This window comes from Aspergillus multicolor (genome assembly GCF_047715735.1).
Source record: "Aspergillus multicolor strain CBS 133.54 unplaced genomic scaffold BDW74scaffold_1, whole genome shotgun sequence".
NCBI lineage: Eukaryota > Fungi > Ascomycota > Eurotiomycetes > Eurotiales > Aspergillaceae > Aspergillus > Aspergillus multicolor.
The window spans coordinates 2,374,434-2,392,540 of NW_027395952.1; the positions used below are offsets into that span (position 1 = coordinate 2,374,434).

An 18,107-nucleotide genomic window follows, 5' to 3' on the forward strand; every position below is an offset into this window, starting at 1 on the left:
ACGGTTCTAAGCGGCAATGTTCGCACGGACTTTACCAAGGTTACGCTCCGCGGAGTTGGGGTAGGCCCGCAAAGCTAGCATATCTCCAATTGCCACCGGTTTGCCTCGGTTGACAGAAAAGTTTATCGCGGGGGGATCCCCAACAGAGCTGACCCGATCTGCGCCTGGAAGATGAACATTCGTCGAGAATCCTTCCGTCTGTGACCTAACTCGTGCTCTTGAAACTCGAAGATGCTCGTCGTAAAGTGTGCCGGCTCACCGCGTGAGGTACCGTCCTTTCAGTCCTTGTATTTTTCGCCAAGCATGATGTGACTAACAGTCTCTTGAACCAGATCGGAAACCAGCATGGAAAAGCCGCGAGTGCCCAAATTGAACGATGCATCCATTTCTACTCGGGGATGTTTCAGCAGTCTAGCTCACTGTTATGGAACGACGTCCTAGACCTCGCAAGCGGCTTTGCGGAGAAGATCCTAAGTTCATGGCCAGAGTACTATGAAGAGATGGAAGGTGAGCTGCAAACAAGAGCTCAATTCTTGCCAATTAAGCATCAGTCCCACTAACGCAGTGTAAGGCATCGCCGATGGTGCCGGCCGGTCAACCTTGGACATCATCGCGCTAAATGTCCGGACGGAGATTGCGTTTGGCTGTTTCAGCGACGGGTGCACTTCTCTATCGTGGCAGACCGAAGAACGCAGTTTCCTCGCACAGAACTGGGATGTAAGCAGGTCCTCCTCGACGTACTTACCACACCGAAAGGGCTCTGGTCATTGACACTAGGGTGCAATAGTGGCTCCCAGCACAAAAAGAGAATCTAGTCGCTCTCGAGATAACTTCACCCCACAAACCGCCAATAAAGATGATAACTGAAGCGGGCATCATTGGGAAGATAGGCCTGAATTCTGCCGGAGTAGGTGTATGTCTAAACGCCATCCGAGCAAAGGGGGTCGACAAGTTCCGGATCCCAGTTCATTTGGCGCTGAGGAAAGCGTTGAAAAGCCCATCTGCCACTGAAGCCATGGCAACACTGACCAGCACCGGCGTGGCATCCTCAGCACACATTCTTATTGCCGATACCCAAGTCTCCCTGGGCGGGGAGTTCACATCGACAACCTCTACTGTTATACATGCAGATGCTCAAGGCCGGGTCGCGCACTCGAACCATCTGCTTTTGGAACATTCCGGCGTGTTCGATACGAATTGGCTGAGCGATTCGCCGTTTCGGGTGCAGCGAATTCTAAAATTATGCGATGACTTGGGAGATGGCGAGCTGGACTGGGAGGGGGTTTCAGGACTGTTCACTGATAGGCTAAATGCTCCTGCGGCGATATGCCGCACAGGAGAGCTTGAGACAGTGTTTAACATAGTTATGGAGCTGAGGAGCAGGAGGGCTATTGTGAAGGTTGGGCTGCCGGATCAGCCGGAGGAGGTTGTAGAATTTAGGTTTGATGATGAAGGGAGCCTTGGAAGAAAGTAGACTCCCGGAACTAGTTTAGACACTAGGTGGTCTCTTTAGTTTGATCTTTCTTTTTTTCTTTCCCTTCGTGGCTGTGATGAAAGGTCGTGGATCCGTCCGCGGCTTTGTATCCGGAAATCTAACCCGCAAACCTTCCTTGACCTTCGCACTCCTTACTCATTCCAAAATTTTAAATTGCCCAGCTCAATCAAGAATTCTTCCCTCGTCCCTGTCATTACCAACGAGAGAGACCGCCATGAAATCCTTCAGAAGGAAAGACCGCATTCGTTATATGCTGATGATGCATTGCCGATTCTACAGGTATTATTTTCACGTCCGCTATCTCTTTGCCTCTACCAGAACAAGAGAGAAAACGATGCGCAATTTTATCAAAGTTTTACTAGCTAAGGACCCGGAAGCCGAAGCCCCTGAACTCGGACAGCATCTTGTGATGCTTGATAACCCGAGAGAAGACGGGCTTGACCCACGCAGGGTCCGATATATGTTGGGCCGTTGGACCTGGGCAATATGCGGACCGGACGGGCATTCGTTGCGTCCATATGGTGTGTTGAATCGAGCCGGAGATATTCGTAAGTTCATTCTCTTCCCCGCATTTATTGAACTGTCGCGGTCATCTAGTGTATGTTCTAACATATGCCTGCATCACGACAGAATCGATATTGGACCGCCCTGAACCGCGGGCCGAAACAAAGCGCCTGCAAAACAGGCGCAAAGGAAACCTCATCGACTCTTATTTGTGGGAAAATTGGTGCTTTAGGGATGAGCGATTCCGCGATATGATGGATATTTTTATCCAGAACAGACTTCAAGTGCTCGGGTCCGAAGGTATGCTCGACGACCACAGTTTCGAAGAGGATATTTCAAGGGCCGTCCAGTGGCCTATGAACCCTCATCAAAGGACCTTGCATGCGACAGATATCTCATTGCGCTGCCAACACACACTCTTGGGTTCGAAGAGAGCTGTGGGCGGATGCGAGAACATTTTGTAATAACCTCTTCACATGATGACACCGGTGATAATAATACGGAGGAACTGTTGGCTTATATGTGGAAGTGCTGGAATCAGCCTGCTCTTTTTGTTGAATTGCTCTTTAGCCGACTGACAACAACATGCCAGTCATAACTCATCGCAACCGGAAAGACCATGGAGAACCCAACTCTGTAGTTTACGGACTATGGACACACGTCTCCGATTTTTACCGGTTCTATGGAATCGATTCGTCGTCCACAGTACACCCATCCTCTGCTCGTCTGAGGACTCCCGCTAACCACTGCAGGTATGGACATTCGCGGCTTACCGTCAAGGTATTAAATATCCGCCCACGAACGAAGATTTCCAGAAAACGACTCCATCGCGGCAAGAGGGCAAGAGGTATAAGTTCTGGGACAGAAAGAACAAGCGCTGGAGAACCCATTGGAGCCTGGATGATGATATAGCTACTTTCTTGGAGAATATTTTGCAAAGAGCGGAAGTTGATTGCTACGGACTCGGAGAGAACGGTGCCGACTGGATGGACGAAGTTTCATTTCTTGAGACACCCGACTGGACGTGTCTGGTATAAGCATATCATTGTTCGCTGTCTTCTGATTTTCATGCTACAGGCCCGAGCTCGGTCAATTCTTTATCTGGCCATTTACGAGCTCATAAATATAGTTCAGGGGGCGGTCTACAAACTAGAATGATCCTCTTAACTTCCTCAATCAGCACCTGGCGCTGAGCGAAATATATCGGAATTTAGGAACTGATCAAAGTCCAAGTCCAACTCCTGCAGCCCAGACATATCAGCAACCAAACCCTCCAAGAGCGGCATGTCGTCTAAATTTGGGCTCCGGCGCGGCAGCGAGGTCTGATTAAGGCCCGCTGAAATACCGCTAGGCCGGGACAGTGGTTGAGAGTTTGTTTCAAGCACACTGCTTAACAATTGTGCGTCGCGTGCTCGTCGATTCTGGTATAGGAAGACTAAGAATCGAGCAGTGGTAGAAGCCTCCCGCATGGTAGCAGTATTATATATGAGAGCGACCGCATTCAGTGCCTCCATGGCTTCCCCAAGTAGTGCGAGTGAAGCGCAGGTGTCCATTTCCAGGAGGATCGTGATGATGTGAAAGGGGACATTGGCGATGTGCTGCCATGGACAACATTCCGTCAGCATGCTGCGGACGGACAGAAGAGCCCTCTTGAACAAGGCAAGGACTCGATCTGGAAGGGAAGGCTCGAGATGGATGTTCAGGAGGTTGAGGCGGCGTAGAATACACAAAACAAGATTTGTTTGTGCTAGGACCGATGGCGGCTGTGTATGCGTTCGATCTAGAGTTTGGATGAGGGACTGGTATAGAGCATGGTCGCTACTACTGTCGCCTTGTGTTTCAGGGTCAAGGCGGGCAGAGATCGGGAGCAATCCGATGAGTTCTGCTGTATAGTCGCCGGGTCGAGGTTCGAGGTTCGGAGAGAGTTCGCCTTTCAGTAATAATCTAGACAAACCGATGTCATAGGACGGCCACAGGTGCTGGTGCTGAGCCACGCCAACCAGGCGTCGGCGAATATCTGGATCACAGATGGCACTGTCGATGTATTCATGGTGAAAACCTGCAGCCTCGATAAGGTGCATTAACGTACAGCTGGCAAGCCACGTAGAGTACGGCGCTGCGGTCATCCGCATATAGACGGTACGCAGAACCCAACCAGTAATAAGGTCGGCTGACGGTGCAGTGTATCCATCATAACCTTCAAGGATGGACTTTGCGGTCTCCACCAGCTGTAGCTCCATCGCACTGGCGGCTCGTTCCGAGAATAGCAGGCCCAGCGCGGCGACGCCTGCGAGTACACTATCGAACATTTTTACAATGGCACCAGATCGCCAACGAGATTCGAGTCGTCCTAGAAATGCATCCTTGTCAATAAATCCATAGCACGGGTCAACCTTGTCAAAGTAAACCTGGGCCAGCTGTGTCATGTTCCCAAGGGGCACGAGATCGACAATCGGCAGGCCGGTAGCAGCTGGAACCAGACCTGAAGACAATTGCCTTGCGCCCACATTCCAAGAAAATAGATTGATGCGCGGTGCATTGGCAGGGTCGACTTTGAGACTTAGTTTGCGCACAAAGACAATGCTGGAATTGGCCGCCAGGCGGCCAGCCACCCGCTGTGGATCAATAGACTTGCGGTAACTGTCCGTTCTGGAACAACTAGCATCGCTGACTGGGTGGCCATTGCGACTAACAGCAGCTGTATTGTTCAAGGGTGGACCGATGGGGGATGCGGTGGCTGTGGCCCTCGGCCTGGTTGAACTTCGCTCGGCTGCATAGTGGCACTCGTATCCCCAGTCCTTGCACGTATCACAGGGAGCGGCCCCATCACATTTCCTCTTCCGGTTTCGGCAGGGCTCACAGGCCACTCGAGCACGCTTGCGTTTGAGTTGACCGGGGACCATTCCACGGGATTTGCAGACATTGATGAAGGTGGAGTTGCCGGGTATTGCGGGAAGAGTCGGTGCAGGTTGGTAGGTAGGTTGCGGATGACGAAGCCGGCGGCACGGATCACGTGACGCCGCCCGGCCCTCCTTGTGCAACTGCCACCACGCATGCACGCTGATCGACTGCCGTACACGCTCCGCAATACCCGCCTTGGCTGGGCTTTTCTCATACTTTATTGTGATAGATTTATGGTCCATGGTAACGCTCGATATGGCACAAGTTGTAGGCTTCCACAAGTTTCTTTTCGTCAGTAACGATGCTCTCTAGCGATGTCACAAAGGGTAGCGAGAAGGGCTCAATCGGCAAAGGAAGACCATTCCCGCCAGCCCTTCCAGCCCGAGAGCATTATCTGGTTGACTTCGAAGGGCTCGAGGACCCTCTGGATCCTCAGAACTGGAGCCCGATGAGGAAGTGCGTTCCTTCAGTGTCCCGACTGATATTTTGACTAACAAGTCCCATGCTAGGCTCCTAATCTCCGTCTTAGCTTGTTCAGGCTCGTTTATCGCATCCCTAAACAGCGCCATGTTCTCCCCGGGGGTAGCCAAGGCCAGCAGTGAATTTGGCGTTGGAAGAGAAGTCATAACACTTGGTACGACTCTTTTCGTGCTTGGCTTTGCAACTGGGCCACTGATCTGGGCGCCAATGTCGGAACTCTTCGGTCGCAAGATACCTCTGATAATTGCAATGCTTGGCCAAGGAATATTTACAATCGCATGTGCAGTGGCAAAGGATGTCCAGACTCTGATTATCTGTCGATTCTTTGCGGGAGTTTGCGGCGCCAGCCAACTGACGGTAGTGCCCGGGGTGCTCGCTGATCTATACAACAACACGTACCGAGGGGTCGCTATCTCTCTGTACGCGTTAACGGTATTCGGCGGACCGTTTATAGCTCCCATTGCTGGTGGGTTCACAGTATCAAGCTACCTTGGCTGGCGATGGACACTCTATATACCCGCCATCCTTGCCTTAGCAATCGGCGCACTCTCAACGTTTTACTTGACAGAGACCTACCCTCCCTGCGTGCTTACCGGGAAAGCATCGTCTATCCGGAAAGCATCAGGAAACTGGGGCATCCACGCAAAGCAAGAAGAGATCGAGCTTGAAGTCAGCACGTTAGTCGAAAAGTACTTGACGCGGCCGCTGAGACTCCTTATCACCGAGCCCGTGCTTCTTCTCGTCTCGCTCTACATGTCCTTCATCTATGGCCTGGTCTATGCGTTGCTTCAGGCATATCCATACGTTTTTGAGCAAGTTCATGGTCTAAGCCCAGGACATGCTGGGCTGATGTTTGTCGGGCTCATTATCGGCATCGTCCTAGCCCTTGGCTTCATCCTCTCGCAGCAGAGGCAGTATACCAAGGATTTGAAAGAGAACGGAAACGTCCCGGTTCCAGAGTGGCGACTGCGTCCAACTATGATTGGCGCTCCAGTATTCACTGTTGGCATATTCTGGTAGGTATCTTCTCTGAGTGTGGCTCCAGACATCTCTAAGCGAGGCCTAGGTTTGGCTGGACTGGATTCACGCGTCATATCCATTGGGCAGCGCCGGCAACTGCAGGAATTCCTATCGGATTCGGTGTCCTTTGCATCTTCCTGCCGTGTTTCAATTACCTTGTGGACGCCTATCTACACGTGTAAGTATCACAGCAAGCCGCCTGTGCATACAAGAAATGCCTGCTTGATCAATTCTCACAATTCTCTTCATAGTGCCGCTTCCGCCGTGGCAGCCAACATCATGCTCCGGTCAGCGTTCGCATCCGGATTTCCCCTCTTCACGCGTCAGATGTTTGAGGACATGCAAGTACAATGGGCAGGGACCCTCCTTGGCTGCCTAGCTGCGGTACTAGTCCCTATTCCCTTCGTCTTCAACAAACTTGGGCCACGGCTACGGCGCCATGCTCAATAGCGTTCTATAATCACTCGTGGGTATTTCAATTATATATAATACTATTTTTGTTCTTCATCTAGGGAGAATATAATAGAATCAATTCTTTCATATTGTTCGGAAACTTTTGTTTATGTTTGGATTTTAATGAACCGCGCTTCTATGACCGTTGCTCTCAAATGAACTCTACCTAATTCGATAATAGAGCTTTGAACCAGTGACCAGGTGAATAAATAGAACATCTCGCATCAAGGCCGTGCTCTTACCAGAGCCGATTGCCAAAATTTCTGAAGATTACTTATTATGATTCAGGACTTCCCGTCCAAAGCCCACGGCTCACGTACGCAGCCGCAATACCCGCAGTACCCGACTCAACCACGTCATCCCACTCTCTCCCGCTCCGCGACATTGCGATTATGAGATGATCAAAAATTCGCCCTTTTGAGTCAGGCAAGGGTTCTGTTACAGAATTTCCTTGTTTCTTCAGACCTCTCGTTCTTACATCCACATAGGAGTCTATAGAGCCTACAGAGCCCCAAGCTCCCAAATACAAACCAATCGCGCACCCTCATTCCAGGACATACAGACACGGCAGAGACCCAATCGAGATGGCTCCACTTGCAAGCAAACTTATATCCCGCCTCCCATGGGCATCCAGCCCCTTGGTCGTCAGTGCGCCGATGCGGGTAATGGCAGGGCCGAAGCTCGCTGTCGCGGTCTCAGCAGCTGGGGGATTGGGCTTCATCGGACCAACCGTCAAAACAAACGAGATGCCAGCGGTCCTGCAAGAAGCTTCTGCGCTCGCCAAAAAGTCCGCGAAACTTTCTTCGTCAGCATCAAATATCCTCCCTGTCGGTGTAGGTTTCCAGCTCTGGAGCGACGACCTCGAAACTGCTGCGCAGGCAGTGGAAAAGTACAAGCCGTGCGTTGTGTGGCTCTATGCGCCAAAGGACGTTAAGGACCTAGATATCTGGTCTCAACGATGCCGCGAAGTGTCTTCCGAATCCCAGATCTGGATCCAGGTCGGAACACTTGCCGAAGTCAGAGAGTTATTGAAGGCATCACAACCACCCGACGCAATCATCATCCAAGGCTCAGAAGCTGGCGGTCACGGTCGTGCAAACGACGGACTCGGCCTCTTCTCGCTTCTTCCCGAAGCCGTCGATCTCGTTGCACGTCGGATGCCTGTCCTAGCAGCGGGTGGGGTCGCAGACGCCCGAGGCGCCTCTGCAGCATTATGCCTCGGCGCATCCGGAGTCGTGATGGGGACTAGATTCCTTGCTTCGACTGAAGCCAAGATTCATCCGGGGTACCAGCGCGAAATCGTCCGGGCTGATGAGGGTGCTGTGAGTACTACCCGGACTCTGCTTTACAATCACCTACGAGGAGTTACCGGGTGGCCGAAGGAATACAGCCCGAGAGGGGTCATCAATAGGTCCTTCATTGAGCATCAGGCAGGTACGTCCTTTAACGAGCTGAAGAAGCGCCATGATGAGTCGGTGAAATTGGGCGAGAAGGCTTGGGGGCCGGATGGGAGGACTGCTACGTATGCGGGGGCATCTGTTGGGTTGGTTCGCGATGTCAAAGACGCAGGAGACATTGTGAGGGAGACTCAGGATGGCGTCAGACGGATGCTTCGGTATGAGGAACGTGCGACATTATAGGACTTTATATCTACAGTTCTGAAAATTATATAAGAGGCGCAAATAGGTATCGCAAGTACGGGCAACGTGGTATCACTACGAGACAACATTTCCATTACTGCTCCACGCCCAGGGAAGCCTTAAATGTAAAATCCAACTCTTCGAGAATACCCATCTGCATCGTCCTGACAACGAGCTCAATGCACCATGGGCCATCAAGTGCGGGCCACTTCATGGCCAGCAACATGTCCCTCCAGAATCTCAATAATATCCACCCAGCCATGCTCTTTGGCAATCTCCAACGCCGTTTTCTCCATCGGACTACGCAGCTCCAAATTCGCATTGGCCAAAAGCAACAATCTCACCACATCAGTATGTCCGCCTTGACAGGCCACCATCAGTGGAGTCCATCCAAGCGGATACGCCCTCTCAATCTCAGCACCAGCAGCGGAATCCTGAGGGGCACTTCCTTCGTGTTCAATGACCTTCCGTGCCCACTCTCCTTCGGAAGGTGCCTTCGCATCCACTAGCAGAGTGCGCACGATCTCTGCGCGCCCTGTCGCAGCAGCAAGTAGCAGGGGCGTCTCATCATGCTGCGACCCGCTTACAACATCAGCGCCAAAGGATAGCAGCAGATTCACACCCTCCTCATCACCCTTATAGCAGCAATGCATTAGCGGCGTCCAGTCATGCGAAGACCGCGATTCCGGATCTGCCCCGCACCGAAGGAGCGACTCCATGATCTTGAGACGACTATGCTGTGCTGCCTCGGCGAGGGCAGTCGAGTGGTCAGGCGAGACATGGTTTACGTCTGCGCCGCGGGAGAGAAGGATATTTACGATTAGCAGGTTGTTGTCGCTCACGGCGTACATGAGGGTTGTCCAGCCTTTATTGTTGATGCCATCGATGTTGGCGCCCATGTCGAGCAGGAGGTCTATGATCTGCTGATTGGACTGTGACGCTGCGATCATTAGCGGCGTGCGCCCGTCAGATGCTTGGCTTTCAATGTCAGCACCGTCTTGGAGACTTTGCTGTACGCCTTCTAAATCATTTGCGTAGGCGGCGGTCATTAGTTGGTTCCAGCTCGACATGTTTGGTTGCTGGGAATCTTTCGCGGGGGCTCGAGGGGCTGCTGTGGGTGTTGTAGTTCTTTCTCTTTGCAGCTGCTTGTCCGTTTTGTCTTGGTTATTTGACAGCTTGTAATCTTGTCGTTCTTGCTGATGCTTGGAATATATGTCCTGAAAGACCCTTGCTTTTTGCACGTCGGCTCCATTCTTGATTAGATGGTGAACAATGTCTCCATATCCGGTATGGGCGGCTATATCAAGAGCGGTCTTGCCGTCATTGTCAGTTATATTGACGTCGGCTCCACGTTTTATGAGAATGTCCACGATATCCTGGCTCCCCTGACCGGCTGCCAGCATCAAGGCGGTTTCGCCTAGTGCAGAGCGGATATTGATACCCTCATGTAAAAATTCCAAACTTTCTAAGGTCATTAAAATCATTCTAAGAGCATCCATATGTCCGGATTCTGCGGCGCAGTGGAGAAGCCCTTTGTTGGCGCTATCGGGCCCTTGACGGACAACTGTTGGATTCTCCTTGAATATCTTCATCAGGGCGGTGGCTTTGCCTTTCTGTACCAGTCTTCGGGCTTCCTGAAATGGCGTATCTGTGCCTTCAGCTATTTGTGCCTTGGTTGTATTGTCATGTTCCTGTGATTTACTATTAGTCGTCTGAAGAACTCCCGGTATCACATTTCCTTCTCTTTTTCATTCTAGTTTTACTCTGAATTGGGGACAGTCCAATAAAGCGTCTATAGACGTACCGTCAAACAATGCCTAAACCAATTCCATCCCCGCTTCGACTTCCGTAACAGTCTCCATGCCTGACAGGAGTCACAGAAGGCCTCCCATGACCCCGGCTTGCCAACCACTTTCCAGACCGTCGATGGCCGGGGTAATGGCAAACCACTGGAAGCCAGCCCATGCATGTATGTCAAATGGAACTCATACGTCCCGTCAGGGATATTGGCCCAGTGGCCGACTTCACAACGGCCGCAGTAGCCCTCCTTGCCGAGTCGTAGCCACGTACCCAACCGGGTGTAAAAAGGTCTCCACCGAACATCGACTCTTCGCGTCGGGGCACAAGATCCGGATCCTCAATGTTACAGTCCGCCGCGGCTGGGGTGAAGTCATGTGGAGGCTGCCAGCCCAGAGCTAGAGCCGGTGCAGAGTCAAGTATGTGGTGAACTGAGTCTTCCCCTTCCAGCGGAAGAGCGGCAAGTGCCTTATCAATCGGGTCGATTGTTGCTGCTTCTACTAGGCCCTGAGCCATGTCATCGCCTTTTTTTTTCCAAACTCCCTGCGCCTAGGGGTTCGTCATCATCATCGAGCTGAGGCTCGTCGTATTGTCTAGGATAATACTTAGGTAGAACAAACAACGCAAGGTACTCCATGTGCCGCGCAATGTGATTCCTCAGTCTGTTGGGCTGAATAAGGACGTCTCCTTGGGTACCCAGTTTGACATTCAACTTTGTCTTGTAATCGCACAGGGGACATGCAGAGGCCAGGATCCGGTGCAGCGGCTGATTCGCGAGCGCCGCCAATGCCTCTTTCCCGACACAGTCGCTATGGGCTACGTTGACGTGTCCCATAAACTCCCGCGATGTCAACAGAGAAACGTCCTCGCAAAGAGGGCAGACCCATCGTCTTCGGTGGACTTCCATCTCATGGTTAAACCACTGATGCCGCGACTCGAAGAACGGCTCGGGGCAGTTTTCGAATGTGCATACGTACGACGCGAGGTCTGAGTGGACATGTTTCCTATGACAACCAATTATTTTTAGCATTGAGTGATATCTCCCCAAATTAGGTTTTTGTTCAGTACTTAAACCCATGACCTGAGACTGTCAACAGTGATAATTGTGAAACAAAATCCGCTGGCGGCCGAGGCAGTAACATGCGCTCGTGGTCTAGTTCCGACGAAGACGAGACTGAGTAGGACGTTTCGGAACCCACATCACGGTCACGGTCTTCATCACGGGGCCCATGCGATTCCTGGTAAAATGTGGTTGCCTCCGTCTCATCATTATCCCCTGGTGCTAACGGTGTCGGAAGGTGTGAGGAGATAGGAATAGAGAAGCCGGGCACGCTAGATTCTTCCGACTGTGATAGTACGTCCTCCGTATTCGCTATCTTCTGTTGATCGCTCAATATCCTACCACCGGATCCAGCAGCGGTGGCAAGTCGCTGATGATGTCGCTTTCGGTACGCAAGCCACTGTCGCCTCTGGGCGTTGGCTTTGCCCAGTCTCTCAATGAGAGGTCTGTTCCTAGCTGCATGGGGGAACACAGCTTCCACATGTGCAATATCAAAGCTCGTATCGTATCGTTTTTCTTTGGAGGATCGTGCGAATTTCGCCCGTCGGGTGGATCGGTGGATCACGATTGACAGCTTCAGGAGACTGGTGACGGCGTCCTGGATGATCAAAACAAGCTGAGCAGATTCTGTTACCAGAACACGGGGTTGTTCGCTCTTCAGGGCTCTACTCTCGGATGCGGACTCGTATTCGGATTCGGAGCTGTCGTTTTCGAGGTCTTCGAAATAACCGCCGTCGTCTTCGTACCATGTTTCTTGCGATCTTTCTCCGGCGATGAGGGGGTACACTATGTAGTCCACTGAATAAGCTTTTTTCTGCAGGGACGCAGCTGTCGCTTCAGAAGGAGGCTCACGATCTGTCAATGCGGCGAGAAGCTCGGTTAGAAGTCTTAAGATCTCAATGCGCAGGTCGCTGTTCCGCAAACGGTGGTCCAGGGACGATTTCTCGCGCTGGAGTGCGCCCAGATTGGCGGCCCACATGCGAAACCGAGCGAACAGATCCAGGAAGTCGCTGTGCTCGAAGCCCTCTGGGGAAGGCGCCGATTGAGAAGCATCCCCCACCAAGGTAAACCTTCTTCGGGTGCTTGCAAACTTGCTCCAGCATTGCGAGGAGAGATTTGCAATAGTGGAGGAATCTTCTGAACTCACCATCGAGGTGGCGCAGCAAAGTATATAGGCTTCGATGGGGTTTTAGGGAAGCGGCCAGACAGGCACAGCCGCTAGATCCAGTTTCCAGCGGTGGGAGCTGGAGCCTCAACCCGTAATTTCCTCTACCCCTCCTTTGTGACTTAGCCTCAGCCTTGCGGTCAGCTTTGTTTGCATGCAGATGGGCAGCGAAGGCCAACCGAGCCCATCTTATTGGTTAGAATAGACTACGATGCGCAGCGAATTATCCAGCGTTCTTGCCGATCATCTGATCCTGTTCTTGGTAAGGCAGCGGTATAATGATGTCAGCTGCACCTTGCTTGGGCGTTGAAGATAGATGGAGATAAACTAATCCATGTATGTCACGTTTGATTACCCGCCGCGGGGTGAAGCATGTTTGAGACATCCTCCTTGAGACAGAAATCATTACTGCCACACTTCAATTCAGAAGTCAACCCAGTTTGGGAGTCCACCGCATTAAGTACGTTCTCACTGAGCTTCCGGCTGGCGTAGGCAGTCATATACTATCTTCCCAATCGCCCAGATCTTCTCCTCTTCGTACTTTCTCGCTACAATCTGGACACCGACAGGCGCGCCATCATATACCTCGGCATCATCTACGTATCGAATGTCAGAGGGCACTTTATAGTACTTTTTTATGGCACATGGCAACGTTAAAAAAATAGAAATCCTTAGCGGATACTCACAGGCTCCCCAGTTCTTCGCATCAAACTCACTCAACGGCGCATAGTTCGGATCCGCTACGTCGTGATGCTTGTCTGCTTTCGTGACTGGGATGACGACGGTGCTATAATCTAGCAAATTGATAGCCTCTGTATAAGCTAATCAAGGATAGTTAATGTCAGAACTTGTACAAGGATTAGGCTGGCAGATTTGTTGCACGGAGGATGCTTGTCTCACCTGTATGATAGAACTTTCCTGGTATAACGGCCGCGTGTGGTGCCACGGGCATGATAACAGCGTCGACAATTTGTCCTGTCATCAGAACGTGAGAATCATAATCATCGGCTGGGTTCAGCCAGGGAAGATAAGGCTATGAACGCGTACCGTCTTCGTCGTTACCTGTTTCATTCCAATAGTCCGAATAGGCCGCCTCGTAGTCTCGTCCCTCAATTACGAGAGCCTGGTATTCGAGGAGAGTCATTGGATCTCTGAGGGTGAATGAATCCTTGAGCTGGGGGATGAGTGGTTCGCCGGAAAGATCGAGCTGGCGGTTGATATCGTGGCCACCGTCGGCTTTCAGGAACGAGACCTTTTTTTGGTCAGGTTAATACCCTCTGCACTCGAAGTCCCCTGGGACAGTGCGTAGGGGAGATATGGCGCTCACATGAACTCTTTTCGCGGTCTTCTGCGATGGCGGTGTCCAATCTACGACCTGAGAAAGCAAGTTCGTCAGTAGGTTGAGATAGAATCAAACCTGATTTCTTTGGAAGGGCTCTGAGATGAGCTGGATACATACCGTGTGGCCAGCTCTTTTTACTGCGTCAACAACCAAATGTAAGCCTCGTGCGACAGGCGGATGGGGGATCACGACTCCGTCTGTCCATAGAACCCCCAGCTTCAAAGGCGGCTTTTCTCCAGCAGGAGTCGACCGGCCTCCTTCACCGGCTCGGGAGAGGGTCTCATTTACTATGTCCTGTTGCCACGGGAGTCGGGCAACATTTGGGTCCCGGAGCCAGGGCTCAGTCGATAAGAGTGAACTGAGGACTAAGTGTAGGGCTTCAATCGTATTACCGAGCACCCCAACAGAGGACGCGTAAGTCGTTTGCCCCGGTATCTAGTAGCCTTGGTCAGGACTGCTATTCTGCTTGCCAGGGTTGTCTTGGTTGTCTTGGTTGAAGAAACCGTCAGCTTACAACATTAGCCACGTCCCGGTAGGAAAGGCGGTTGTGGGTTGGCTTGAGGGAGAATATTCCACAGAAGCCGGCCGGTATGCGCACGGAGCCACCTATAATGGTTATTACCTCTCCATATATCTTAACAGAGTGGTGAGTTGCTCTCAGCGAAAGTTACTTATATCCGTGCCTAAACCAACAGAGCTACCGTGTAAAGCGGACAACGCCCCTTCGCCTGGACAATGTAAGCTTCGTTTGTGCCAAGGAACGATCGTTCAAGCTCACCTCCAGATGAACCCCCACAAGAGAGGTTCTGATTGACAGGGTTTAATGTGCGACCAATTATGTTGTTCACAGTTTCGCCGAACTGCAGGAAAGGTTGGTTGGTTTCCAGAAAAGGGCCAGAGTAGGGCTTGGCTCACCAGCAAAGTTTGAGGGAGGCTGGTCTGGCGCGTATTCGTTCAGCAGATGCGGTCTTCTACCTTGATTCTCACGTTACTGCTCACCTTGCAATAGAGAACAGCACCAAGTGCGAGAAGCTCGGTCACGACCTGGCTGTTTACGTTGAAGACGAGGTCCGGGTCTGGGTTACCCTCGTAGGTGTCAAGCCACCCAATATATCCCATGCTCTTCGCGTTGCCTTTTACATGAAACTGGTCTTTCAGGCTGATGGGTAATCCATGTAGGGGACCCAGAACGGCCCCATGGGTGGCGAGATGGTTGTCCAGCTCCTGCGCCCTGTCGAGGGCTTGGTCAAAGAAGATCTCGTGCAGGCAGTTGTTCTATTTCTGTAAGCAAGATGAGGAGGCTGAGATTTGATGATGATCTCTGGTGTTGAGAGATGTTGCTTACCATCTGGTGTGCAACCGCTGCTGTCTTGCAGAAAGCCCGAGTAACCTGTACCGCGCTCAGTTTCTCAGCTCGTATTTTCTCAAACAGAGGCACACTGCCCTGTTCCACTATGACGATATCATCGGGAGAGAGGTATTGGTTTATAAACGGTCCCGTAAGATTTCGCTCATTCGCAGCCTTGTCAAGATCCTGCTTGTCCAGGAGCCATTCTTTGGGGATCTTGGCGAGGGTTTCTGCTCGTTTGGCGCTGGCTTTGGCCTCCCACGCGGGGATGCCAGGGGCCTCGCTCGAATGTCCAAAGAGGTTTCTAAAGTGCATGGGGGTGGTGTTCAACAGATAGTAGATCGATTCAGTGTGGGAATAGGAGGCTGTGCCGCAGCAATTGAGAGCAGGAAGGTTCGATGGATCACAGAAAAGCAATCATTATTATATGAACTTACCCCTCTTTCCGAATGTCTCAACGAGGCGGTCATTGGATACGTGTAGCCAATCGGGCTCTGGTGAGTTACACGAGTAGGATTTGAGGGGTGCGCATGGGCTCCAGACGAGCAGGAGGCTGAAAGGCAGCCTCGCCTGAGCATCCCAGCGCGTATCTAACAAGGAAGGTACCTATACCGTATCATGACTGACTGGCCTGTGAGACAGTGTCCAGCAACAGACCTGACATGAGATTCGGGGTCTCTTCATCTCCTTGGATCCGTCCACTGTTCTCTTCATCATTGCGGTCCCGACCCGTTTTCTTGCACCATATAAAAGTGGAATACCTTCTATAGCGACATGATTACCGGCATCGAGGTTGCAGGACTGATACTCGCGACGTTTCCACTCCTCATCTCCGGGTTGGAGCATTATGGCGGCGCTTTCGAGTCGATGAGAGAATGGATCCGATTCCGTGCCGAATTCGCTGTCTTCATGAACGCCCTCTGCCGGCAAAAAATATTCTTCCGTCAAAATATCGAAGACCTACTCTCGTCCGTCATTGATTCCGAGTACGATATGGCCTACATGCTCGACGATCCAAATGACCCAGGCTGGAAGGATTCGGATCTCGAATGGAAGCTCAGGAAGCGGCTATCGGGCGCACACGAGTACGATTGTTATATGGATACCATCTCGTCCATTCACACTGTGCTTGGGAAGTTGGAGAGCAAGTTGCATATTGCAAGCGATCAGGTGGGTGAGCAAATAGTTGGTTATAAGTTAGAAGAACCGTTAGGCTGACAGTGGCCAGAAACCTCAGCGGCTACAAGTCGCGGGAGTAGGCTTCGTTCGACTAGAATTCGAATTTCGGCGCTTCATATACACGCTCGGCAAAAAAAGTCGACAGAAGCTAATGGGCGATCTCGAGAAATACAACGAAGACATGAAGAGGCTCCTCGGAAACAGTGACCGCTTAGAGCCGATGAGAAAGAAACGGATGGCCAACCTACCCAAGGTGTTCCATCAATTCCGCTTACAGGCATCAAGCTTTCATAAGGCAATTGCGAGGGCATTGCAATGCACCTGCCGTGCGCCACACTCGGTTGAGCTACTTCTGTCCCGAGGAAGCGAAGCTATCCTGTCCGGGCACAGCAGCTCTCCGCAGACCGTGAAATTACACGTGTATTTCCCCTTGATCTCAGGTCGCTGGGCTAGCACGACCAGCCATAGCAGCACTAGCCGCATGAGGTACGCCGCGGAAGTGGAAATGACGAGCGCCCCTTCTTCCGAAAGTCAGCCATGGGAGCCAGGATTTGACGATACTTCTACGGCGGTCAGCATCCGGTCGAAAAGCACCTCTGATCAGCAGTGTGGGAAGCCAGGGCGAAGAGTATCGATTGTTAGCACTCGCAAAGATTCAGTGGCGTCGTCTAACATCCCAAAAGATGTTGTTCGGATCCTTGACATCTGTGCCTCGCTCAAGGGCGTACAGGATACGCAGCCTTACCTCGGCATTCTCCACGACGGTCAGGACCAATTCCATATAGTTCGTACGGTAGACGGCACTGATGAGATCCTATCGTCCACACGACTTCTCCAGCTAGTTCCCCTCGCTACGATACTGGCCATGGCTACTCAGCCAGACTCAAATCCAACCGCCGCGGTCCCTCAAAGCACGTCCGCTTCGAGGTTGTCTCTTATCCCTCGTCAAGAGAGGCTTCGCATTGCACTCACCCTTGCTCGCGCTATCCTACAGCTTCAGCCCGGTCCGTGGCTGAAACACACGTGGAGCAAGGACGACGTCTACCTGTTCCAGAATAACCAGGGCGCCGTTGAGACTAAACACCCCGTGCTTATCAGCCATTTCTCGATAGAACAGCCTACAAATCCGTCAGGGACACCGACTGCCAGTCCGAAAAGCGCGACCGGAATTACTACATACCAGGAGTCCAGAGCCTCTTTGCTTTCCCTCGGTATCATTATCATGGAGTTGTGGTTTGGGAAGGGCATCGAGGGTCTACCTTTTCGCAACCAGTTCCTTGGTCCGGACGGCCTGAATAACGAGTTTACGGATTTCAATACCGCGCAGAAATGGCAAGAGCAGACACTTGAAGAAGGAGGCTTAGAACTGCATAACATAACACGACGGTGTATATATTGCGCCTTCAATGCTGCAAGTCAGGACCTGGCCAACGGGGAGTTTCGGCAAGCGGTATATGACGACGTGATACAGGGCTTGGAGAGGATTCTGGCAAGGTATGAAGAGGGATGATACTTGGTTATTAAATCCAATTTTCTTTTTATTTCTTGCTGGTATATACTATTCCACAGCATGGAGCTGAAGTTTATCGAGTCGAGCTATCTAACAAGTGTAAAGGAGACGATGCCCCCAGGAAGGGTAAGGTTTATTTGAAATTACCGGTGGATAAATATATATTTGTGACACTACGCCGCCCGCGACCATCGCAATTCGGCCCTGTCATCC

At 51.7% G+C, this 18,107-nt stretch overlaps 7 protein-coding genes across 7 annotated transcripts; 4 read left to right on the plus strand and 3 right to left on the minus strand.

Moving 5' to 3' along the window:
- Positions 1–16: 16 nt before the first annotated feature.
- On the plus strand, positions 17–1,474 carry BDW74DRAFT_164892 (uncharacterized protein; the record flags this gene model as incomplete). Its single annotated transcript, XM_073726339.1, has 4 exons — positions 17–60; positions 320–507; positions 572–717; positions 788–1,474. 4 exons carry the CDS (start codon positions 17–19, stop codon positions 1,472–1,474), a joined length of 1,065 nt encoding a protein of 354 aa, XP_073590104.1.
- Positions 1,475–3,171: 1,697 nt separating this feature from the next.
- On the minus strand, positions 3,172–5,142 carry BDW74DRAFT_172841 (Zn(II)2Cys6 transcription factor; the record flags this gene model as incomplete). The annotated part of the gene is made up of 1 exon (XM_073727669.1): positions 3,172–5,142. One exon carries the CDS (start codon positions 5,140–5,142, stop codon positions 3,172–3,174), a length of 1,971 nt encoding a protein of 656 aa, XP_073590105.1.
- On the plus strand, positions 5,098–6,855 carry BDW74DRAFT_7854 (MFS transporter). Its single transcript, XM_073733722.1, has 4 exons — positions 5,098–5,356; positions 5,410–6,396; positions 6,447–6,578; positions 6,652–6,855. Exons 1-4 carry the CDS (start codon positions 5,202–5,204, stop codon positions 6,848–6,850), a joined length of 1,473 nt encoding a protein of 490 aa, XP_073590106.1. The 5' UTR covers positions 5,098–5,201; the 3' UTR covers positions 6,851–6,855.
- Positions 6,856–7,270: 415 nt separating this feature from the next.
- BDW74DRAFT_7860 (nitronate monooxygenase) lies at positions 7,271–8,590 on the plus strand. Its single transcript, XM_073733726.1, has one exon. The coding sequence runs from the start codon at positions 7,438–7,440 to the stop codon at positions 8,491–8,493; it is 1,056 nt and encodes a 351-aa protein (XP_073590107.1). The 5' UTR covers positions 7,271–7,437; the 3' UTR covers positions 8,494–8,590.
- A 2,142-nt stretch (positions 8,591–10,732) lies between these two features.
- On the minus strand, positions 10,733–11,135 carry BDW74DRAFT_142831 (uncharacterized protein). The gene has a single exon (XM_073722783.1). The coding sequence runs from the start codon at positions 11,123–11,125 to the stop codon at positions 10,808–10,810; it is 318 nt and encodes a 105-aa protein (XP_073590108.1). The 5' UTR covers positions 11,126–11,135; the 3' UTR covers positions 10,733–10,807.
- A 1,818-nt stretch (positions 11,136–12,953) lies between these two features.
- Positions 12,954–15,520, minus strand: BDW74DRAFT_184748 (uncharacterized protein; the record flags this gene model as incomplete). The annotated part of the gene is made up of 11 exons (XM_073730885.1): positions 12,954–13,111; positions 13,202–13,336; positions 13,563–13,767; positions 13,843–13,890; positions 13,975–14,292; positions 14,372–14,463; positions 14,529–14,585; positions 14,636–14,717; positions 14,773–14,796; positions 14,857–15,132; positions 15,203–15,520. 11 exons carry the CDS (start codon positions 15,518–15,520, stop codon positions 12,984–12,986), a joined length of 1,683 nt encoding a protein of 560 aa, XP_073590109.1. The 3' UTR covers positions 12,954–12,983.
- Positions 15,521–15,979: 459 nt separating this feature from the next.
- BDW74DRAFT_184750 (uncharacterized protein) lies at positions 15,980–17,894 on the plus strand (the record flags this gene model as incomplete). The annotated part of the gene is made up of 2 exons (XM_073730886.1): positions 15,980–16,375; positions 16,434–17,894. 2 exons carry the CDS (start codon positions 15,980–15,982, stop codon positions 17,892–17,894), a joined length of 1,857 nt encoding a protein of 618 aa, XP_073590110.1.
- Positions 17,895–18,107: the final 213 nt, after the last annotated feature.